The 21,850-nt window shown below is 40.6% G+C and overlaps 1 protein-coding gene across 1 annotated transcript in view; it reads right to left on the bottom strand.

The window, feature by feature from the left end:
- The window catches only part of grid2 (glutamate receptor, ionotropic, delta 2), a 478,236-nt gene that overhangs the window by 171,664 nt on the left and 284,722 nt on the right, over window positions 1-21,850 (bottom strand). Inside the window, exon 4 of the mRNA XM_041937698.1 lies at window positions 14,389-14,594. Within this exon, the coding sequence (XP_041793632.1) occupies window positions 14,389-14,594 (206 nt within the window). The remainder of the gene's footprint in view (window positions 1-14,388; window positions 14,595-21,850) is intronic.

Below are 21,850 nucleotides of genomic sequence, written 5' to 3' on the forward strand. Positions count from 1 at the left end.
GAGTCGTAAAAGTAATATGATGGACACCAAAACAGACCACCTAGGGCAATGACATAGTAATCTACGGTACATAACCCTGTTTATTCCATTGATGGACAGGGTTTTTCACAATAAACTATACTAAAAATCTCAGTGGATGTGCACACCTTTTTCTCTCAACTCACTGACTGGCTGAACTGCACATGTTATGCTCAATTATGCGAAGATACTGAACAACATCTGGCAGCATACTGATAGATTGCTGCACTGAACTTGACTGATGTAAGCCATTTAAAAGCTGATGCAACACAATTTGTCTGCAGCTCAATTCTGACATAGATCTGTAACAAGAGAAGTATTTCTAGCCGTTACCTGTGCATGAGTACTTTGTCATATGCCTGACAATGCTAACTTGTATATACAGCATACCCACTGAGATAAACTAAAAGATGTCATCAGTGAATTCAATTACACTCATTCACAATGGAGAACATGTATCCCTTGCTGAGAGCAAGTGGGACGTTTCATAAATAAGTTATTAAACACAACTCTGAAACAAAATGCCTTCTGCATAATCGAAGCCATGGGGCACTGTGCCCTGAAATCAAAGCAGAGCTGAGATAATAGATCAACTGACCCTGAAGACAGATTTCATCCTCTGCCCTCTCAATTATCAAATCATTTTATTCCTCCATTTCCTGCTGGGCCCTGCTGAAGGGAGACTATCTGACCCTGAACCTGACCCTATTAGAGAGAGGAAAGAGAAGGAGATAACATGACAGTCTGCAAGTGGGCAAACAGGAGTTTCAAGTGTGTTATTTGTGTGTTTGTGCAGTGGAGACAGAAAGAGAGACAAACACATCCTCAAGTATATACAGACGAGAGGAATCCACAGTGTTATCAAAGCACTGCCAAACAGTCTGAGGAGAGCACAATGGTGAGTGATGGGGACAGGAGAAAGTAGAAAAAGAGAACAAAGTGGAGGTGAACAGGGAAAAGAAGGCCGGACAGGAAAGCAAAGAGGCGAGGTGAAAAACTAAACAAGGCAGCAGCAAATGGGCTGACAGTAACAAAAGTGGTGACTGCTTTTAATCCACCTCATGGACCAATCACTAACTTTGAAAATGCTGAAATTGTGTTGCAAAATGCAACATACAGTCCAAGCTGTCTCAGATACCACACATGACAAACGGACTAATCGATACAGAACAGAATGAATGGGTAACTTCTACTTACAGAAAATCCATCAGCCACATACACACCACTCAAACCCTCACTTGTGCAGACAAAAACACACACTCGCGCGCGCACACACAGCAGAGGGTCTCCATGGGTCGCAGTGTTTGGAAATTGGACTGTGAGTGTGTGTGCGTGTTTTTCTTGACACAGCATAGCAGAGAGTTGTCAATTTTCATCATGCTTCAGACTTCAGTTCTAGCTGCAGTAAGCAAGATTCAAATCGGTTATACAGCAAGATGCTTGAATTGGACCATGACAAAAAACCACATACAAAAATGAAATGAAACATGAAAAAGGGTTTTGGGGAAGATTGCTGTCACAGTTACGAGGAAATCAAACCTGACTGTTGGTACGGAGACTTCAAAGCAAGGCGCGGTCTCTGGTGTAAAAGTCACACCTTGTTACATAGAGAGGACATTCATTCTCAACAAAAAGAGTCAAGGAAAGAAGGTTCTTCACAATTTCTTAATAATAATAATAATAATGATGCTTCCACAGTTAGACTATCTAAACTACAGTTCTTAGATCATGGTTTTCTGTCAAGGATCCATTAACTTACACACATGGTGCATGAGTCATGACGACATGAAAACTTGATTTAACTCAGCTAAAAAAATATTTTTGTTTTTAAATCTAGTAATCACAAGACAAACTCTTTCAATTACACAGGCGGTTCAGATATATTCAGATATCTGCTGGAGGTTTGTAAGGACAATATTTGTGCACTTTGCAAAACCTAAAAAAAAAGAAACAAAGAAGCACACAAATGTGTTCCACCAGAGTGTAGATGTCAGGTGCTTCTCTTAGAAGCTACTTCTGTTGTTTGTGGCCATTCAGTCAGACACAGTAAGAGGCTTTTGGAAAAGAATGCCCTCCTCTCTGTTGTGGGTTGTTAGCAAGGTACTGTACTTAGAGCAACTCTGTTGCTTCTATTGAAACCTTCCACGCTTTTATCCATTCCTGTTCCTTATCCCAGTCCATGAATATCTCCCAGTGTGTCCATTTTTCTCTCACAAAAACTGCCACTTTTTTCATTTTCATATTTCACTGTGCGGCATCTCTCTCCGATCTCCCTTTTTTTCACTCAAGACAAATCCAATTTCACATCTACTACATCTTCAATAGCATAAATCCCATTAAGAACTGAACACAGGAATTACCAGAGGACGCAGCAGTCCAAAACATGTTCCATAATCGAGGCAGCGGACGCACGGTGAGGATAGGACAGATGGAGGGAGGCCATTTATTTTTTTCATCCCTCTTATTCTGTTGTTTCTCTATAAACACCACACTCTCACCTCTTTTACCCATCTCATGAAAATGTATAGCTTTGTTGTATTTCTTCTGTGAGCCATCATTAGATATAATGATCCGTGGCCTGTCATAAGACCCGCACATGTAGAACAGTTACACAACAGTGTGTGTATGTGCGTGTGCGCACGAGGGTGAAGGGAGATAAATAGATAAAGGAAAGATAAGCTAATAGAGATGGAAAGACGATGGCGGAAGAGCAGGGAGCTAGAGGATGCTTGTAGGGCAAAGAGTCCATGAAGAGCGTGTAGGTGGGGTAAAGTGTGTGTGTGTGTGTTTGCACAAATTTGAGTGTTTAAGTATGTGGCAGGGAAACACAGGAGGGGGAGAGAGAAAAAGACAACAGATAAGCACATTGGCAAAGTGAAAAAAAAAAGTGTGATGATAAGCGCTCTCTGTGTCACACACACACACACACACACACACACACACACACACCACACACACACACACACACACACACACACACAAATCCGTATCATCTCTAAAGCACTTACTGGCATCCCCATTAGTGGCTGTACTAGCGGCAGTCAATAGCGCTAACCTTTGGTGCGTCTTGCACACACACGCACACACGCACACACAAACAGCCAACCTTTCAGTCCTTTAGCAGTAATGCTCTATAATCATTGTGCTTCCAGCTCCATGTGCACAGATAAAACCTTAATGTCATCACACATCACACATGCGCGCAAACACACACACACGCACACAAACACACTGTTTGTTGAGATAAGGACATAATGCCATCTCTGTCTGGTGATAAAGTTCAAGGAGGGAACTAGAGTCAAGCCCTTGACGTGCCCTTTAAATGCACTGGAAAGTAGAAGGTAGAGGATGCTGTCTGTCTCTCTTCATGGGTCATGTCCATTCTGTGTGTTTGCATGTATTCATATGCAGTACATATATGATGACACTGCCTTAAAGCTACGTGGACAGCCAGCGAACCCAACAGCCCACCGCCTTGCGTTTTAGCTCACTGCCGTAGGCGTGTGTGAACGGGTGAATGAGAGACACTGCGGCAGACAGTCGAACCGCCTGGGACGTCGCAACAAAAAGACGCGAGAGTCAGAATTTTCTTTTGCCTCCTCTTGCACAGTTTAACAGCTTTGATGACATGTTCTGGAGCAGAGACATGAGCAGAGCGGCACAACTGTAAAGATGCCAGAGCAGAAGAGAAGCGCTTTTGGACTGTATTTCAGTGAATCTGCAACCATTGAGATGTCATCCTCTGTTCAGGAGCATAATACCAAATTAATTACACCTATGGGTATGTGTGGGTATGCCGCACACTCCAGACTCGCAGAGTCCACCTTCATTGCAGAGTAACAATGAATAGATTCATATGTACAATACCATTTGTTGGAACAATAAAGTCTGTCCTTGTTATTTCCTCACAAATCACCTAAGTGCACTATGAAGGTAATGGAAAATCAGCAAGCTATGATTGGTTGGAAAATAGCAGGAGTTCTGTGATTTCTGACATTTTGTCTGATTGACGATATTTTGAAAATGCATTTCAATTAACTTTTCTGGCCTAGCTATCACGGTTGCTACCCACAAGCCTCTGGCATATGACTAACACAGAACATTTTGCTTATTGTAGTGCTATCATCAATGCTGTAAAAGTTCAGGATGACTACTTTCCGTACAAATGTGTGCGTGTGCTTTGAGGAAACCATACATGTTGGCGCTGATGATTGGTGTGTATATATGTGTGTGTTTGACACAATTTAAATGGCACTTTACAAAAGCTCCTTAAATACCAACATGCAGCACTTTGCTTTGGAAGACAGCACTGCCTCTGTGTGCGTGTTTACAATCTTTCATTGAATCGTCTTTGTTCTCTACTAAAGGGTATCCTTTTTGCTTCCACCCCACTACTATTTCTCTTAGCTATTCATTTGTTCTTCACGTGTTCAGCCTTCACACTCTGCATCATCCATTTATGTCTCCTTATCTGTCCCTCCTTTACGACCTACCCGTCTAAATCATTTTTCTACTGACCTCTTTCAAGGAACAAATACAAATTTCAAAGTCATTATGTCATGCATGTGAGTATTAATTGGAGATTGATGCAAAAGCCTGCAGCAATCTGTATTGTAGCTGATAGGAAGTCCATTAGATTGTCTGAAGTTTTGTAAAGTAAGTAAAGTCACCACATTTATCAATTTAAATGTATTTGACGAGACCTTAATCTTTGTTAATCCCTACCCCTCTTTGAGTCGGAAGCCTCCCCGTCATTTTTCGTACCTCACTTGATCCCCCAGCTTCCTTCCCTATCTCCCTACTTTCACTTAGCTTCATCGCTTCTCTTCTTAAAATGAACTTCAGTACCCTTCTGTCCTCCCTGTCTGTCATTCCATCATGAACTCCTCCGCTCTGTTCTCCTGCATGTCCCGTAATTACAGGTGTCTACAGTTGCTCCTCATGCTCCATTGCCAGAGCAAAGACGTCACAGGAACGACGCATATTCTGTGTAACCCAAAGATGAAGAAAATCTCAAAAAGTCAGGGAATTCAAACGACCCACAAATCATCGTGTTAATCACTGTCATTTTCTACCCTTCAATTTATTCTGACAGTGCCCGTCCAACCCACTGTCCTCTATAGCTGAGTGGTTAACGTCAGAAAAGTTCAGTAAGAGTTGACTGTAGACCGTTAACAATGGAAAACATATTGGCCTTCATGTGTCAGTAAGCAAAGCAAAAGAGGAAGCAAGGAGAAAGACACAAGAGATAGGAGCATTTCGAAGATTGGATTCCAACATACTGAACCATAGTGTCATCGACTTCTGGGCTGGAACGCCTCCAATTTCCCTCTATTTTAAAAGACACTGACATTTAGTCAAATAGTCCAGAGATACAGTTATTCCCAATGTAAGAGTACACGGCATAATTAACAATTATCAGTCAGACAGATTCTAAATCTACAATAAAGTTATTAAATCAAGCAAGACTATAGCACAGTGGGATACAAGGCGCTCCAATATAAAAGACTGAGAAACAAAATATTAATAAAAAGATTGGGGAATGATGTTAGATCAATTTGTCTCTTATCCCAGACTGCAAGATATAATATAATATAATATAATATAAGATAAGATAAGATAAGATAATATAATATAATATAATATAATATAATATAATATAATTTAATATAATATAATATAATATAATATAATATAATATAATATGTCTTGAAGAAAATGTTGGCCCTTTTTTGAATGTAACTGACAGCCCACATTGTCTTTCACAAGCATATATTTCATGGCCCTTGGGACCAAAATGAATCAGAGGTAATTCATTATAAATTGTGGAAAATTCATGCACAGGGTGTTGATAAGAAAATACATATTCATCAATGGCAGTGGAGCAGGGCAGAATCACAACATCTGATTTAAGGCTCCATTAGCAGTAGAAGCCCGCTAATCCCAACCCCTCAGGGATGATTGTCGAGAATGAATTAAAATGTATTTTAAAAGGTGATCAGATCTGTGCGAAAATTGACCATGACCAAGAAAATTGCTCTGCATGAGACAGATTTCATATTTAACACAGCATATTTTTGAGTAGGGCTTCTTTACAATACCTGTGGGTAAGGTTACAACTTCAATTTGAATATTCCAACCAAGTCTAGCATACTTTAGATTCATGATATGTCTCCCTATCATGACATGAGATTTCCTTTAGAGACCAGCTAATTATTACATTTTGTTCGTGTTTCATGTTATATTGAGGGTACTACAGTCACAGAATGAATGAATATGTGCTCTGAGTGTAGAGTGTAGATAAGATGTGTGGTGATGCTAATTTATTTAAATTGACCAATTATTTGCATCATCTGTGTTGCTTTCATTGAAATTGAAATCAAAATATGCCACTTGGTGGATAAATTCAGTAGAAATCAACAGATTTAACAATGAATGAGTCACTTTGGTCTTTCAGAAATACAAATTAATTGGGGTATGGTGGCCAAAATGTGGGGCACCAAGGCAAAAAAAACAAACAAACAAAAAAAAACAATGGTGCAATAACAATAAATTATAATTACATATTATGAAGACAAAACAGTATACAATCAACAATTGGAGACAGTGTACTGAAAAACAGCGTCAGATAACCTTATCAGTCTGGAGCAGCAATGTTGGGCTAGCTACTTGGAAAGTGTAGTGAGCTACGCTACCACTAGCTCTATATGAGATTAAGCTTCACTACAGCAAAATATAGCAAGCTAAGCTACTAAGATAAGTCACTGCTATTTCCATGAAGCAAACTCAAGCTTGCGTGTCTGTATTCCTCTGCAGCAGAGCCACTGCAGGCATGAGCCCAAGGATTGGTACGTGATGTCATGGTCGTGGCGTCACTTTAATTGAGACTGCAGAAGGTTCTGCTGTTTTTGAGCTTTAGAAATGCTTGGGAAAATGCAACTTTTGTGGATGCTTAAGCACTACTTGATGAATACAATAGCTAAGCTACTGAAAAGCTATCTGATTCAGAAAAGGGTGATGCTACCATCATAGTACTGAGACGTGCAGTTAAAGAAGAAACACTGCCACTTTTAAAGCTGGTGCTGCTCCAACAGTGTTTAGCAGCTACAGAGCGTAAAAAAAAACATATACACAACTTCTGAATGAAGCATCACTCTAGAAACACAAGATAAAATGTGTCACCTCAACTCCCTACCAGCATCCACTGGTTAGTTGTGCTATTTTAGTCAGAAACGACCCTTGGAGGCAAACATGCTGGTTGGTAGATCAGTTACACAGTGAATGGAACACCAACTCATAACACTATTAAATATTAATTAACCACGTAGCATTAGGTAAAACAATAGGGCATCGACAGTAAATTTATTGCATTCTTTTGGATTTTAATGCAAAGATATACATGCAATGGATGTATATCTATCAACAACTGAATCTTACTGAATGCCGTACACAGATAAGGCTCAACCAACCGAGTAAAAAGGGTTTCGAGTTTACGATAGTAACGAAGTAGCAGCTGTACTTTTAAGTCCACAACAGCCAGTTCAAAACAGGACATCCTTAACTTTTGTGGTAAAAGGGGCATTATGGCCACACCCCAGGGCATCCACGTTACTGGCTGCCTGGCGGTAGTATAATTCCTGCCCTGAGAACATCCACACACACTTCCAGGATGCCATTTTCTGTCCTCACAGTTACTATAGTAACTACTGCACATCTGCTGAATCAGTCAATCTTTCTTGTGCTGTTTGTTTGTAGAGAATATGATTGACAGTTAAAATGTAATTCTCACCTCAACAAATATTGTTGTAATAATTGTTTGATGTTTCATATACTCATACAGTAAATCTTTGAATGTCAGACCTTTCAGTGTTTAAAAGCACTCTGAAATTGAAATTAATTTCAGTGGCTCTTTGGAGGAGTACTTTAAGGTCTAGGCAGACAGGTTTGGTAGGATGTTTCATAGACTTAAAAAAAATCGTTATGACTTTAGCATGATGATCATTGAACTGGAACTGGTACACGGGGTGTTGTGCTACACTTTAAACCAAAAATGTAAATAAAGCAAGGGAAAAAGTGCACACACAGAGAGAGAAAGTACAATCCTGAAGCTATGACAGCCGACGAACAACTTTTTCAAAACACAGCTCCCAGTAGAGCCACCCACCCACCCCGACTGTAACGACAAAATTCCACCCACTGGTTCCTTATCTTCCAAATGCCTTTTCTTCAGGCTATTCCAGACATGGGAGGAGAGGATCATAGATCACAAGGCCTTTACCATTCCTGTCTGAGTCTGAGGACCTGTCAGCGAAAGAAGAATTAAAGAGGCCTGGAAGTATGATCAGAAATACATAAATAAGTAGAAAGCTGTGCCAGGTTGGTAGTACAATTCATCAAGTGACTGAGCCAAGGCAAGGAAACAGTCAGCAGTCTGAGATGTATGAAGATGTACATGCTGCATTTTGTGTTGTGTTGTCACTGAGTCTCACCATGTCCTGGTGACATATACACAACATAATTCACATGATATAATCTTAATCAGTCTCTGGTCAAACATTAAGACCAGCTCTATAATTGAGTATTTTCTGGTTCTTTCAGTCATGGAGGATAGTGGACAGTGTTGAGAGGAAGCTTTAATTAGGCAAAAACTTTTGCAGTGAATACAGCCATATTCAGTGAATACATTATTCAACATGTCTTATACAGAATATTTTCCTTCATGTTTCATTTGCGACATCTGTCATCTGTGGCATAATCTCCAACCCATTTGATGGCCCTTCAAGTAAGAAATGTCAGTTAAAGAGAAAATAGTCCCAAAATGGCAACGTTTTAAAATTTTAACGCCCTGAGATCAAATGGCAAAATTCATATTTTCCACTTCTTTGCATATCTAATATGAAGTCTCTCTGTGTGTGTATGCGTGTGTTTGTGTGTGAGAGAGAGAGAGAGCGAGACAGAATTCGGTCTGAACCAAATTCTGACTCAAGGCAATATCATCTAATTTTCAAATACTTGTGTTCATATACTCATTCACTCATCATTTCATGGCACTTCTGCCAAGAAAATGCATGAGTGGCAAGAAAAAAAAGCGCAGACTGAAACGCAGATGGACAGAGCAATGTTTTAACTTAACATCCTATAAACGCAAATTAACTTTGTTGTCTTTAAATCAAGGCGTGTGAAAATGGCTCTGGCAAGGCTGTGCATCTATTAGTCAGCTTCAGTTTAGGCTGCTATACTGCAGGTTACACTCCTCAAATCCTACTTCAACAAACACTAACAACCCAGAAGTCAAAAACACTACTAACACTATGGCTGCAGCTATAGTATTTTGGAATCCCTGGTATTGCCTCGACAGTATATTGCCTTTACTGCACGGTCATAGTCACCATGTGTAGGTTTTATGCATAATTCATGACTAGAATATGAATATGTATGAATTTACTCTGCTTTTACAGGATTATATACAGTTTTTGTTATTTTGCTTTGTGCTTCAGTAACTAAGCATCACATGAGAAAACCTCAAATCAACAATTACAATGATTTCCTTTTCTTAAATCCATCGTGTTATTGGTCTCTATGAGCTGAGTGATTCCATGGAAACCATTCATAACTCATGACAAGCAATATTCTTAATAAGACAATGGTCCCAGGGCAAGAAACCCACTTTGCTCCTCTTGCTACACGAAGTGGGAGGAACAGGGAGATGTATGAACTGACACGGAGCCTTGCTGGCAGAGGCTGGTACGCTCACCCACATGTACTAGCCCGAAAAAAGGCGACAGAGCAAGAAAATGTTAAATAATGCAGAAAATTGAATGAGCGTGCGGGTCCTGAGAGGATATCCGTGTGCTTGTGCTGTGAAATGCATGGATAGATGCATGGTGGAAGACATTCTACAAGCAGAATCAAGCAGATGTTAGACTATTTGTCCTGCTGGGCTGACATCACAACGAGGACATAAAAGTCACAGTCAGGTAGCGATGAACTCATGGTCACTCTCATTTGCCATCATGGTTTGGCTCGAAAACATCCGTTCTTGCATTTCTAGGTTTCCACATGTGGTCTTCATGCATGCAGCCATCAGCTACAATACTCACTCCCTCTGTTGTCCACCGTCAGTCCAATAAAACCTGAGTTTTGGCACACAAGCTGCAGAGTACGTCATGCGTTGAACTTTTTGTTCAACAAATGCATACAAATATTCAGCAAGTGCGGGTTGTTTTTAATCGAGAGATATCACAATGGTTAAAGACAGAATACCAGTCGCCTGCATTGATGGTGGCAGTTTAAAAAAAAAAATCTAAACAATCAATGCTTGTTCACCACATTTAGTTTTAAGATCTGAATTCACTGGATTATCTCCCTTCTGTATTTGTTTCTGTCTTTATCTGAAGATTACTTGGTCCTTTATTTTGCTTTGTTTCTTTTTATATCCTCTTAGCTAAAACACAGAAGTTGTCTTTTTTCACGGCCTTCAAAAAAAGGAAGCACATACTGTACGAGTTAGATTTAGGTGCGTCCTTACACTCTCTTCATTGTCTTTCATCCTCTCTTCACTCTCTACAGCCTGCCATATCTCTCACCCCCTCTTTCTCTCTCTCCTTCTGACAAGCCTCGTAATTTTGGAACCGCTTCCAGTTCATATCCAACATCAGGGCCTAATGCATCTGGATGGGAGGAGCTTTATGTGACAAATGACCCCACAAATAACTCTGCAAGAGAGAAAAACAAGGCCCCAGTGATCTCTCCCTGACTCCACGTGTCTCTCTGTCCATCTCTCGGCCCTTGTATTTGTCTTTCTCTCCCTTACTCCTTGCTGTCTTGTCAGGGAGAGACAGAGAGATACGCGATCATCAATCTTACCCACCAATCTTTACCATGTCCTGACACTTCATCTCAGAAACCCCTCTCCAGCTGATGTCTGACTAAATTAGATTAAAAGACTGCTTTGTCAACCTTCCTAAAGTAGGGAGAAAGAGACAGAGAGAGACAGAGAGAGAGAGAGGCTTGAAAAAACTCATTTGGGTTTCACTCACACACTGAAACGGAGGCCAACACTTCCGTATGGTACAATAGCCAAACCAATTTTACACACCTATTATAGATCAGATCTCATTGAACAAATGGAGTGATAGTAAGGATGCATTCAACCACCAGTTTCCAAATATATCTAGTCCTTTTCACTGGCCTTATTTTCAATTTAAAATGAGTGACCCAGTCATCTGTGTTGTTTTGAGGGTGGTTGGGGGGTGGGGGGGTGTCAATGAGGTGAGTCATGTGTAAAAGGACACAGATGACCAGAACTAGAGTCACCATGTCGGTGGAATTAGGTTAAAGAAAACATTAATTATGAATTTGCTATTCCATGTGTGTCCGATACAGGCAGTGAGTGCATACCTCATCTATAATACAAGTGATGACAGAATGGTCATACAAGTGAAAAATAACTTTCACAGTATCACAATATATCAGGGTATTTCTGCAATAACAACATTCTCGTTGATCTGACAGTTTTTCTTCTCTGATATTCTACTGAAGTCGCTCCCCATTTTGATCTAACTCCTCCATCGTAGAGCTAGTGCTAATCTTACTTTCACTTTCAGCCATGCTTGTTGTTGCTGTGCACCACGGTATGACACCATTATATCAACAAGTGGGAAAATTTTCATTCCCACGATATATATTTCTTTTTTTTTATCATATTAAACATGATCCCAATATTATCAGGAATAATATGATATGGCACACCCCTACTTTCAAGTAACTTGTTTTGTTGTTTATAATGTTTCTTTACTATTTTCTCATTTTGCATTTGTTTTATCAAAACATTTAGCCAATTTTGCTGCTGAGAACTTGGTGACTTGGTACTTGGTAAACATCCATTAGATTATTGCAGATGCACTGGTTCAAGTTTGACCTTCAGAACTGACTACAGTAAACATTTAAGGATGGCAAAGCTGTATGCACAGTGGTTATATGCAACAAGGAATACAACCAAAAGCAACATCTGATCGCTTGTGTGACTGATTTTGTTGACTTGCTCAAATGTGGACAATTTGCCTGTTTTAAGTGTGTTTATTGCTGATGTACGATCAGGATTCTGCACAGGATGTTTAGTTTTGAAAACTGACTGGCGGACAGCTGCTTCTGGGATGCTTCTGAAATGTGCTGAATCACAAGCACTGTCTGGAACGGCCGTGTCAATGTGATGTCGCAGTGTCGACTGATCTCACCAGTTCAGTTGCTGCTTAAAACACCAACATAACAACAACAAGAATGAAAACCAAGACTAAGATAATAAGACTCAAGTCATAAGGAATATTCATGCTGCTGTATCACTGCTGGACATGTATGTAAGTAGGTAGTCGCTCCCAACCTGCTAGTTAAAACGGATAAATAAAACGCTCTGTGTTGTGAGTTTGTTTTAGGGGTCTTTCTGCTCTCTAGCGTTCAAAAATCACTTAAGGCAGGCTTAAAGGTTTCCGTAGCACGTTGCAAGCGTGCAAAACCTTGATGAGACACATTGTCATAGTCCTCACAGGCACACAATAACACGCCATCTTTCACCCCCTCCCTGTCACGCCTCCAACCAAATTAGATTGTGATTGCTCTTTCCGAGGTCACTTTTAATTAAACTGAGATGAGAACATGACACATGGGATTAAGCCCCATCCTACCACGTCAAATTATGAATTCATAACTAATGCTAGAGCCTATTGCTTTCAACCATGACCTCCATATCATTTATGCATAAGAGCAAAAGGAACTCCCCAATTGTCTTCTTCTGCACAGATAAGAGCATGATAGGAGGGAGTCGGGGTGGTTTGTGTGTGTTTAAGGCTACATGTGTGAGTGTGGGAAGAGCGTCCTTGAAACATGTATGTAAGAAAATATATATATATCTATCTATGTGTGTGTGTGTGTGTGTGTGTGTGTGTGTGTGTGTGTGTGTGTGTGTGTGTGTGCGCACCCTAAATACAGAAGAGAAGCCTAGAGAGAAATGTTGCTATCTTCATTTTTCTGAGTGCCATGCCATGTTCAGGGCACAATGAATAATGCTCCACTGGACGTGGAGAGGAATGGCTGTTATAATTGGAGCTGATCTGATTCATTGTTAGAGACGCAGAGAGCTTACATCCATGGGACTGGTAGCATGATTAAAGCATGTATGGCCATATGAGGGAAAATCCCTTCAAAACACACTTGATAACCTATAAGACCTAATTGTCAAGTACAAGCAGGACAATTGTGTTAATGTGCACCAACTGAGCTTTGACAAGTCCGGGATATAAGCTCATGTGAGACATCTAAATTTTGACAAAGGCCGATCCTGCCTTACATCACTTCCTCACCGGAAGCAATGCAAACGAGGGAACATCAGATGAACTGATCCAACTGAAGATGTCCTAACCTCCTCTGTGCAGCATCTCTGCGCAGTCTCGCGTACTTCTTCTGTCTCCAACCTGCTCAAAGTCAAAATCGACCCTGACGTACATGATGTTTTCGTTTTCCCCTCCAGTCAGCACTCAACATGGATGACGAGAGACTTATTAACGGGGTTATGGAGGCGGCACATCTAATATGATCCACAGCACCTTTTTATGGGAAGTAAACTACCGGTATATAGGAACAAGGCTGAAAAAAGGTAACTTAGCAAATGTAAACTTACTCATTTGCAGAGGGAGAAATCACAAGTGGCACCAGAAAAAAAAAATCCCTACAGAGTCATATCAGCCTCAATATTAATAAATGCACACAGAAGGATTCACAAATGTATTTTGGGATTTACATATAAATGACTCCCTCCACATAGATATTTTTCAATTCACACAAAAAGAGTAATTGTTTTACATAAACGTAAAACAAATCCACATATAAAAAATAGGGTTTGCAAATGTATTTCTCATGCACACACACATTTCTTATTTTAAATAAACGTAGCAGCAACTCACGCATTATGTATTGAAAAGTATTTGTAATTTTGTTGTAACATTTATACACAACCTGCTGAAACTGCATTTACAAACTGCTTGTAATGTGTGGACTTCACTGCATTTGTGTGTGTGGGGTTTATGAGACTCCTCAATGGGGAATTATCTGTAGCCAATCAGACAGCTGCTTCCACTTCAGCCAATCACATTGATTTTTTTATCCAAGAAATCAATTCCTGATTGATTCCAGCCCAGTAGGAACTGCACTAAACTGCGTAATCCACAAGACATGCTAACCTCTCAACAAATAGGGCTGTGAGGGTTTTATCTGGCCACTCTCACACTGAAGAAGAAATAATAAAAGCTTCAACTGCTGTTTCTGGTGTATTCCACATTGTTAAAGAGAACACATGGGACCAAAAACCACCGTCCTTACCTCAGTGATAAAAGCCTTGGCAGTAGCTGGGCTCATGAACAGCACGGCTCTGCGTAGTGTATCCCTGTAGCGATGCAGCTCTTCCACACGCATTGTTCTGAAGAGACTCGTGATCATCATGTTGATATTTGACTCCACCTTCTGAAGGGATACGTCCATTCCCTGCTGAGAGGTCCTGTCCAGGAAATCCTCGATACCACGGATATCTGGAGAAAGAGAGATAGAGGTAGAGGTGAGACGCTAGCTGGGTTTCCGTTCACATGTATCGCAAATTTTAACCGACTTCCAAAAAAAAAACGGCAAAAGAATGTATGAATGCCTTTTTCCATCCAATACCATTATGTGATTATCAGGAGTTGGTTCATCAACTTAAGCAACAGGTGGTGCTAATTCTCCAGCTAGAAAACCATTATACCATTGCAGAAGAAGAGAGCACAACAAGATGACACAAAAAGCGTCAGTCAAACCTCAAAGAGTGAAAACTAAAGGTAGAAAACATGACGCATCTGGTTGTTTCATGCATTTGTGTGAGGAAGCTTACATCAGATCTGTGCGGAGCGATGAGGAGATGTTTGAATGTACAGTAACTACTACTTCTTCTTCTCTTGGAGCGGAAAAAGCTGATGAGTAATGTGAGTTGAATATTCGCTATGTCAGAACGTATTTGAAAAAGGTGTCTCCATCAGAAATGAAGCGCATTAACTTACATTCGGCCGTTTCCATCAACCTTTTCTAATGCGATACTTTAAAATACACATAGAAATATGTTGAGGGAAACACATCTGTATTTGGCTCAAGAGGAACTTACGCATTCCTTTGAAAGTATTAGGCAATAGAGGACAAGCAGAAAGACAGACAAACACCTGCTCAGACACACATATTTAACATAAATATCAAGATCATCACTGATTACTTTATACCATATTCTCAGCTGCAGCTGATTGGTTATCTCTCTGCATGAATAGGTTCAGTAAATATCTCTTACTGGCAGTGATTCCTTGCTATTTTATCCTTTGTTTCAATCTGAGATGAGACTTCTGTTTCCAGCACTGTACATCATCACTGACTCTCTCTTATGCATAAACAAACAGTCATGAGAACAAAAGCATATGCTGGTGACTCACCGGAAGTGAGAGGCATGCTTTTGCCTTTCTGGAGTTTTGATGTTGGCACTTTGGTCTATTGATGTTGACAGCAGCAACAGACATATAGCACCATTATGGTTTAAGTACGCTTTACGGTTGGAAGGGAATTAAATGTTTTTGTGGGTGTGTATGATTGTATTGAGTATAGAGTGAAATTGAAGTCATGTAACTGAAGAAAAAAAAAAAAACCTTAAGTTGGCTTTTATCACTTGAATTTCAGATAAAGAGAGTGTTTTGTTGTTGTGCTGAATATCTGCCAATATCCATGCTGTTCGAGCCAAAAAGTGTCCCATTTTGCTGAATCCCTTCTATAGCCCTGCCGGGACACTAAGAGAACAAACAACTATTGGCACTGTTAAGAGTTTTTCATTATAGAACCAAACCACTGTAATTATCTCATTTAAAAGTTATTTTTGTATGATAAATAAAGCTGGATGCTGGTGTCAGGATTTTCGGAGCCTGGACTCCTCTATTCTTAATGAGCTACATTGTAGGTCAAGGTAATCCTAATTAAGGCACTTTGGTTGAGACCACTGCTAATGATGTCGGAGGATGTGTGCGTGTGCGTGTGTGTGGTTATGTAAAGCAACTACCTAATGATGTATTTGATATGGAAAATGGATGACACTGTCGTCATTGCCCGTGTCATGGCTGAGCAATTAACTGGATTGATTAGACTTGTTAAGGGCCAGAGGGCTGGGGCGATGGTGAAATTGCATCAATGCCAAATTTTAGAGGTTTAACAGCGTATTAAGAGGAGAGAAACTATGCAACAGTACTGACTCAGAAAGGAATGAATTTAGAAAGAGGACAAATGAAATCCTGCGCCCACACATACGCACTGATCCTAACGAGGAGGCTGCGAGTTTAGAAGGTTAAGCAAGGGCAGTGGGAGACATTTTGGACAGTTTGTGTGTTTGTGTGTGTGTGTGCCAGATATCACATCAATGCCTTTTCCCACCCTGAGCAGATTAAGAGAGAACGTTTTCTGTCTTTCAGCAACAACAACATGACATGGCGAGGAAGAACATGACAGCAAAGTAATTGTTGTTCATGGTGGAAAGTTGGTTTCTTTGTCTTGCAGCTTCACTCCTTTCACATTTTCTTTTCCCACGCATGAACACAGCAGCACGGGCAGACAATACACAGACGACACATGCAGAACTCCAGAGGAAAACAGCTGGACGCCTAATCCGTTTACCGGGGAGTTTCAAACTGTGTCTCTGCGTGCAGATATGCATGTCATGCTATGTTAGCACGACATAGAATGAGTGAGTGCTATTTTTAGCTTTCATTTTCAGTACTGAAGTACTTAACCCTCATGGTTTGTCTATTACGTGTGACATTGCTGTTGTATCTCTTTGTGTACACGTGCTGATGAGAAGGTGGATGAGCAAACACAGACATCGAGATGGCATCTTTAATGGCCAAACAAGGCTGCTCTAATCAGTCTGGAGGCCGCAGAGTTATCAGATCATTAAGACCTAATTACTATTATTAATTAGCAGAAATAATTTGGAATAGCAGTAGTACTGTTTAACTATATTATCACTGGCAACACAATCATCAACACCAGTGGTTAGACTCCTAATGAGCTACAGAACATGAATCAGCTGTACAAAAACAGTCAAACACATACTGTACATGCTCTGTCCTTTACACCAGTCTAAACAGATTTAATCTTAGGTCTTAAATCTCCATATTTATCATGCCGTGGCCACTGCCATTCATAATCGATGGTGCCTCGCGACATAAACATTCTACACCGTCTGATTGTGTTCTCTGTGGTGAGAAAGCTTTGTTAATTAACAGAATCAAAAAGCTTTTGTCAACGGAGCAAGAAAAAAATGAAATCACGTAGAGAAACCAAACAGCATAATATGTGCCTGCTTATTCATATGCATGTTAGGCTTGTTCCTCTTCTTGTTTTACATCGCAAAATAATTTATGCCAATCCAGTTTTCAGGAACATGTGCTTACTAATCAACCTCTGTCTACAAACTTTGTCTTTGTCTGTGCTTTATGTCACGTCTGCCTATTTTTAGCGGCTGCATTATGGGCCACTTTGTCGCCTCGTACTTGTTAGTGCGCCTGTCAGCCATCCTCTCTGTCTCCTTGCCTGCAGACTGACTTAAGGGTCGCTCTGGCTTTATTTGCCATCATCAATCCTTTCTCCACCGTGGTTTAGAGTACAGGTTGTGTGTCTAATGCATTCGCTTTGCTCCACTCTGTGAGGAGCTTAAAAAACAAATCCAACTGTCTCGCTCTGTACAGCTCATTCAGATTCACTGTATTTGTAAATAACTTGCCCAAGCCATGATGTGTAGCTTAATGTGAGAACTACTGAGATGCATATCAAGCTGTAAACATCATTAAAGAGTAAATTAACACCCCTCAAGTTCTCACCTTGCTGCAGTGATGTGCTGGTGTACTTCCAGACCCTGTGACATCACTGGGCGTTGTTGCAGGTGCAGCAAAGCACATGTCTGACCACACCGAGCTATTCCGATCACTAATGCTGGGTGTGGTTGGTATTTCCAACCAGAGAAAGTGGCAAAAACATAGCTTTTCAGCCTGGTGTTAAGTTACTCCTTAAATACTTTGTCCAAGTATTGCAGTATGCATTACCATTAATATTAAAATGTATAAAAGTAATAGAATAATTACAATAAACAACAAAATTAAGGTGATCCTTTGCAAAAAAACACGTAGGACAGTGTGGGGTTTAGTGATGATGAGTGACATATTCGCTGCTGGAATGTTTATGACCACCACCTTGAAAAAACAAGGCAAAAAAAAGTAGCTGACTCTCGAATGCAGACATATATCGATCCAATTTTACACACAAAGCATCTTCATTTCCTCCATCAAAGTTTGGTTGAGCTCCTGCCTTCTGCCCTTCAAAGGAAGAGGCTTGAGCATGTACTCCCCACTGCTGAGCGGATCATTGGCTGTCAGCTGCCTTCCATCAAGGAGCTTCAGGACACTATGGCGGATAAAAAGATGGGTAAAATTGCCACCGACCTTGCCCACTCAGGCAATCATCTGTTTGAGAAACATTCCTCAGGGAGACAGCACTGGTCCATTAACACCATGATCACCCATCACCTCAACAGCTTTTTCCTCAAGCACTGTCATCCTACTCAACTGCTCCTCCAAAGTCTCCCCGCAGACATACTGTACACCGCCACAGTCCCTGGCCCTGGCCTCTTCATCCTCATCTAATAGCAATGACTGCATTACTGCTGCCATCATATTGCCTGACACCTAAGTGGTTGTTGCAACATTTTTAAAAACTTTTGGAGTGTCTGTATGACCCTGAGTCACTCCAGGTTTTCTCCCACCTTCCAACATGCCACTGTGGAGCATTGCTTTGGGTGTTGTGGTAAACAAGTGGAACTGAAAAGGCATTTTGAAAAGAAAAGTCAATCCGCTGGAATGGTTTCCATGATTCCTTATGAAACAAGGTTAACGTTTGTGTTGTGCAGTTCTCTGTGTGTCCCTTTCCCCAATTTGTCAGGCTTCCCCCACCGCCCCCCCATCCCATCTATCCTCCAAGTCCCTGGCTCAAAGTGAAAGCTAGAGTTAATGTAGTGTAGCAGCCAACAGCACGCAGGGATTTCACCTGCATGTACCGACCAGCTCAGTGGTACTCTGCCTGTGTTCCACCACTCCTTCCTCCCCTGCTTGCTTTCCCCTCATTCCTCTCTCTTCCCTTGGCTTTTCATCTGAAACCTCCCTCAGTTTCCCCTATTTGCTTTCTGTTCTCTTGGGCTGAATCTCACTTTGAGAGTGTGTAAGTCCAAGCTGTTATTCCACTCTGAGAGGCAGGCTCTGTGTCATGTGTAATGACTGTCAATTCCACACTGGAGACCAGTGTGCTTGTTTCCTTCAACTCTGAAAGTGATTTTTAACTGAACCTTTACCCCATAACATAAGGAATGGCTGACGTCTCCCAATGCTTCATCCAAATTTAAACATACTTTTTATGAAATGCAAATAATCTATTTTATCCTTTCCGATTTATTAAAAGTTAAATAGTTTTGCAATTAGTCAGTTATTTGTTTGTGCACTGCAAGGAAAAAAAGATTAACATCAGACTCTTCTTTCATTATTATGACTAGTCACCATAATGTACATGATTTTAGGTCCACAGATACTTCCTAACAGGAAATGAGTTATGGGAAATCTAAAGACAGCAGTTGCTGGAGCCTGCACTGACAAACCCCTTTAGAGGAAGGGAAGCAAAGGAGGAGAAAACATTAATATGAACTTTACACTGTGAAGAAATGAAATGGGCAGTCTGAAAGGAGGCGTTAACACATCCGGCATTAGAGGAGATTCCCCTGAGTGTGGTGTAAGAGGGAAACATCAAACATCTGCAAATGAGATTCAGCCTATGTAACTCCCTGGTTGTCTGTCAGAGACTGGCTGCTCCCCAGTTCTTCCTCTCTCACTCTCTCTGCTTGAATTACACATCTTCCTCACCTTCAAACAGGAAGGAAAATACCAAACTTTGGGATTGTACACTTTCAGGCCTTTCTCCTTCCTAACCTTCTGCTCTGTTTCTACGGCCGTCTCCCTGCCGGAGGCATTCAAAGTCTGGGCTTGTAACTTTTGCTATAATGCTGTTGGGGAATAGCCAAGCATAACTGGTAGTGACTTTATAAAGGACGAGGCACTGCCCGTCCATCCATGCATCTGTCCATAGCGACAGCTTGAAGGATCTACCAGAGCTACCGAGCTTTTCAATGATTGGCGTTCGCTCTCCTGCAGGGAGGGGAGCTTGATCGCCCATTGTCCACATCATAATTTTTTGCTACTGTGGAATCTGTGCTGACACAAATTAGTTTTGCTCAAGTGGCAAGGCAAGCGGAAGGAGGAGCAGGGGAAGCTAAGTGTGACCTTGCATCACTTTTTGATCCATTTAATGGCAGAGTGATGTTTTACATGATAAATTTGGTCGGGGCCAAAGTGGGTAGCAGGGTAAAAATCTAATTTCAATAGACGGCGGTACATTTAAATGTTTTGTATCAGTATATTTTTTTCCCCAGTTGTGCAGTATTATTGAAAAATTGCAATGGAGTAAAACATCTTCATCTATTCATTCAGTGTTTCCTGTTTCATTTTGATACTTACCTCTCCTCACCTCCTGTCTTTGTGTGTGTTTCTCGCCTGTTTATCTGCCATGGCCTGATTGATTTCAGCTGTTCCTCATTATCCTCCCCTCCCTGCTGAATTGATTCTGTGGGTACATCTCAAGTCTCTTATTTGATATTTCCTCGCTTGTCACTTGAACCTGAACTCTTTCTGGTCCGCCATCTTGCAACCCATCCTAAAGCTCTTATTTCTACTCCAAGGAGTGCCACGGCTGTGGCCATATTCATATTATATACTCTTTTTTATGGTGGAGAGACCTCTTTCCTGTGTGAGGGTGACATGTAGGGGTAACTGCCATTTCTGAGATAACCATTTTCTCTTGTTTTTGTTTAGTCCAGGGAGTTAAGACCTTGGATGTATTTTAGCTTGCTTTAGGGTTTAGGTAGAACTTTTGGGTCAGCAGATTGTTGCTTATGTTATTTTGGCTTTGATTTACCCTGAAGTCAGGCTTCAATGTTTGTAAATAGTACACTCACTGTGTGTACCAGTTAATTGCTCACTTTTTGCATTGGGTCTTGCCCTCTGTCTAAACTTTATGTTGTGCTTTCTGGTTCAAAATCTAGTTACAAAACTGTGTTCATCATAGGTCTGAACAACAAAAAGACCACAAAGAACTTGCTTTCTTATTAGAAAGATTTCTCTTCTCATGGTCTGTTATTTGTATAGCTTTTATTATTGAGACAGTTAAAATCAGAGAGAGTGGGAGAGCCTGTCTGTCAGTGATAATCACTTTTTATCACATCATTTATCATCATTTCCATTCAGTCACGTGTGAGGCTGATTGGGATATGGCTTACATAATTTTAATTTTACTTGAAACATTTAGCCTAATAAATTATTTCCAGTGTTCAAAAGACACCATAATCATCTTCTGGGTTATTAAATAATGCTTTCACATTCAGAATATCAATAAATACAGACGGAATAATGAATAAATAATATAAACGCTTTCTGCCAGTAGAAATGGTTCCCGTGCCTCTGAGCAGGACGTAGTGCACAGTAGAAATACAAAATGCAGGTTGTTATTCATGTGCAGGTGTTTGTTAAACAGGTAACAGGTTAGAGAGGGAAAACCGCGCTGCTCCTGCGCTGAAAATTCTGTTACTTTATTAGTATTGGTACAGTGCACATGTGCAGACACAAATGCATTAAAAGCT

This window comes from Chelmon rostratus, chromosome 5, assembly GCF_017976325.1.
Source record: "Chelmon rostratus isolate fCheRos1 chromosome 5, fCheRos1.pri, whole genome shotgun sequence".
Classification (NCBI taxonomy): Eukaryota; Metazoa; Chordata; class Actinopteri; order Chaetodontiformes; family Chaetodontidae; genus Chelmon; species Chelmon rostratus.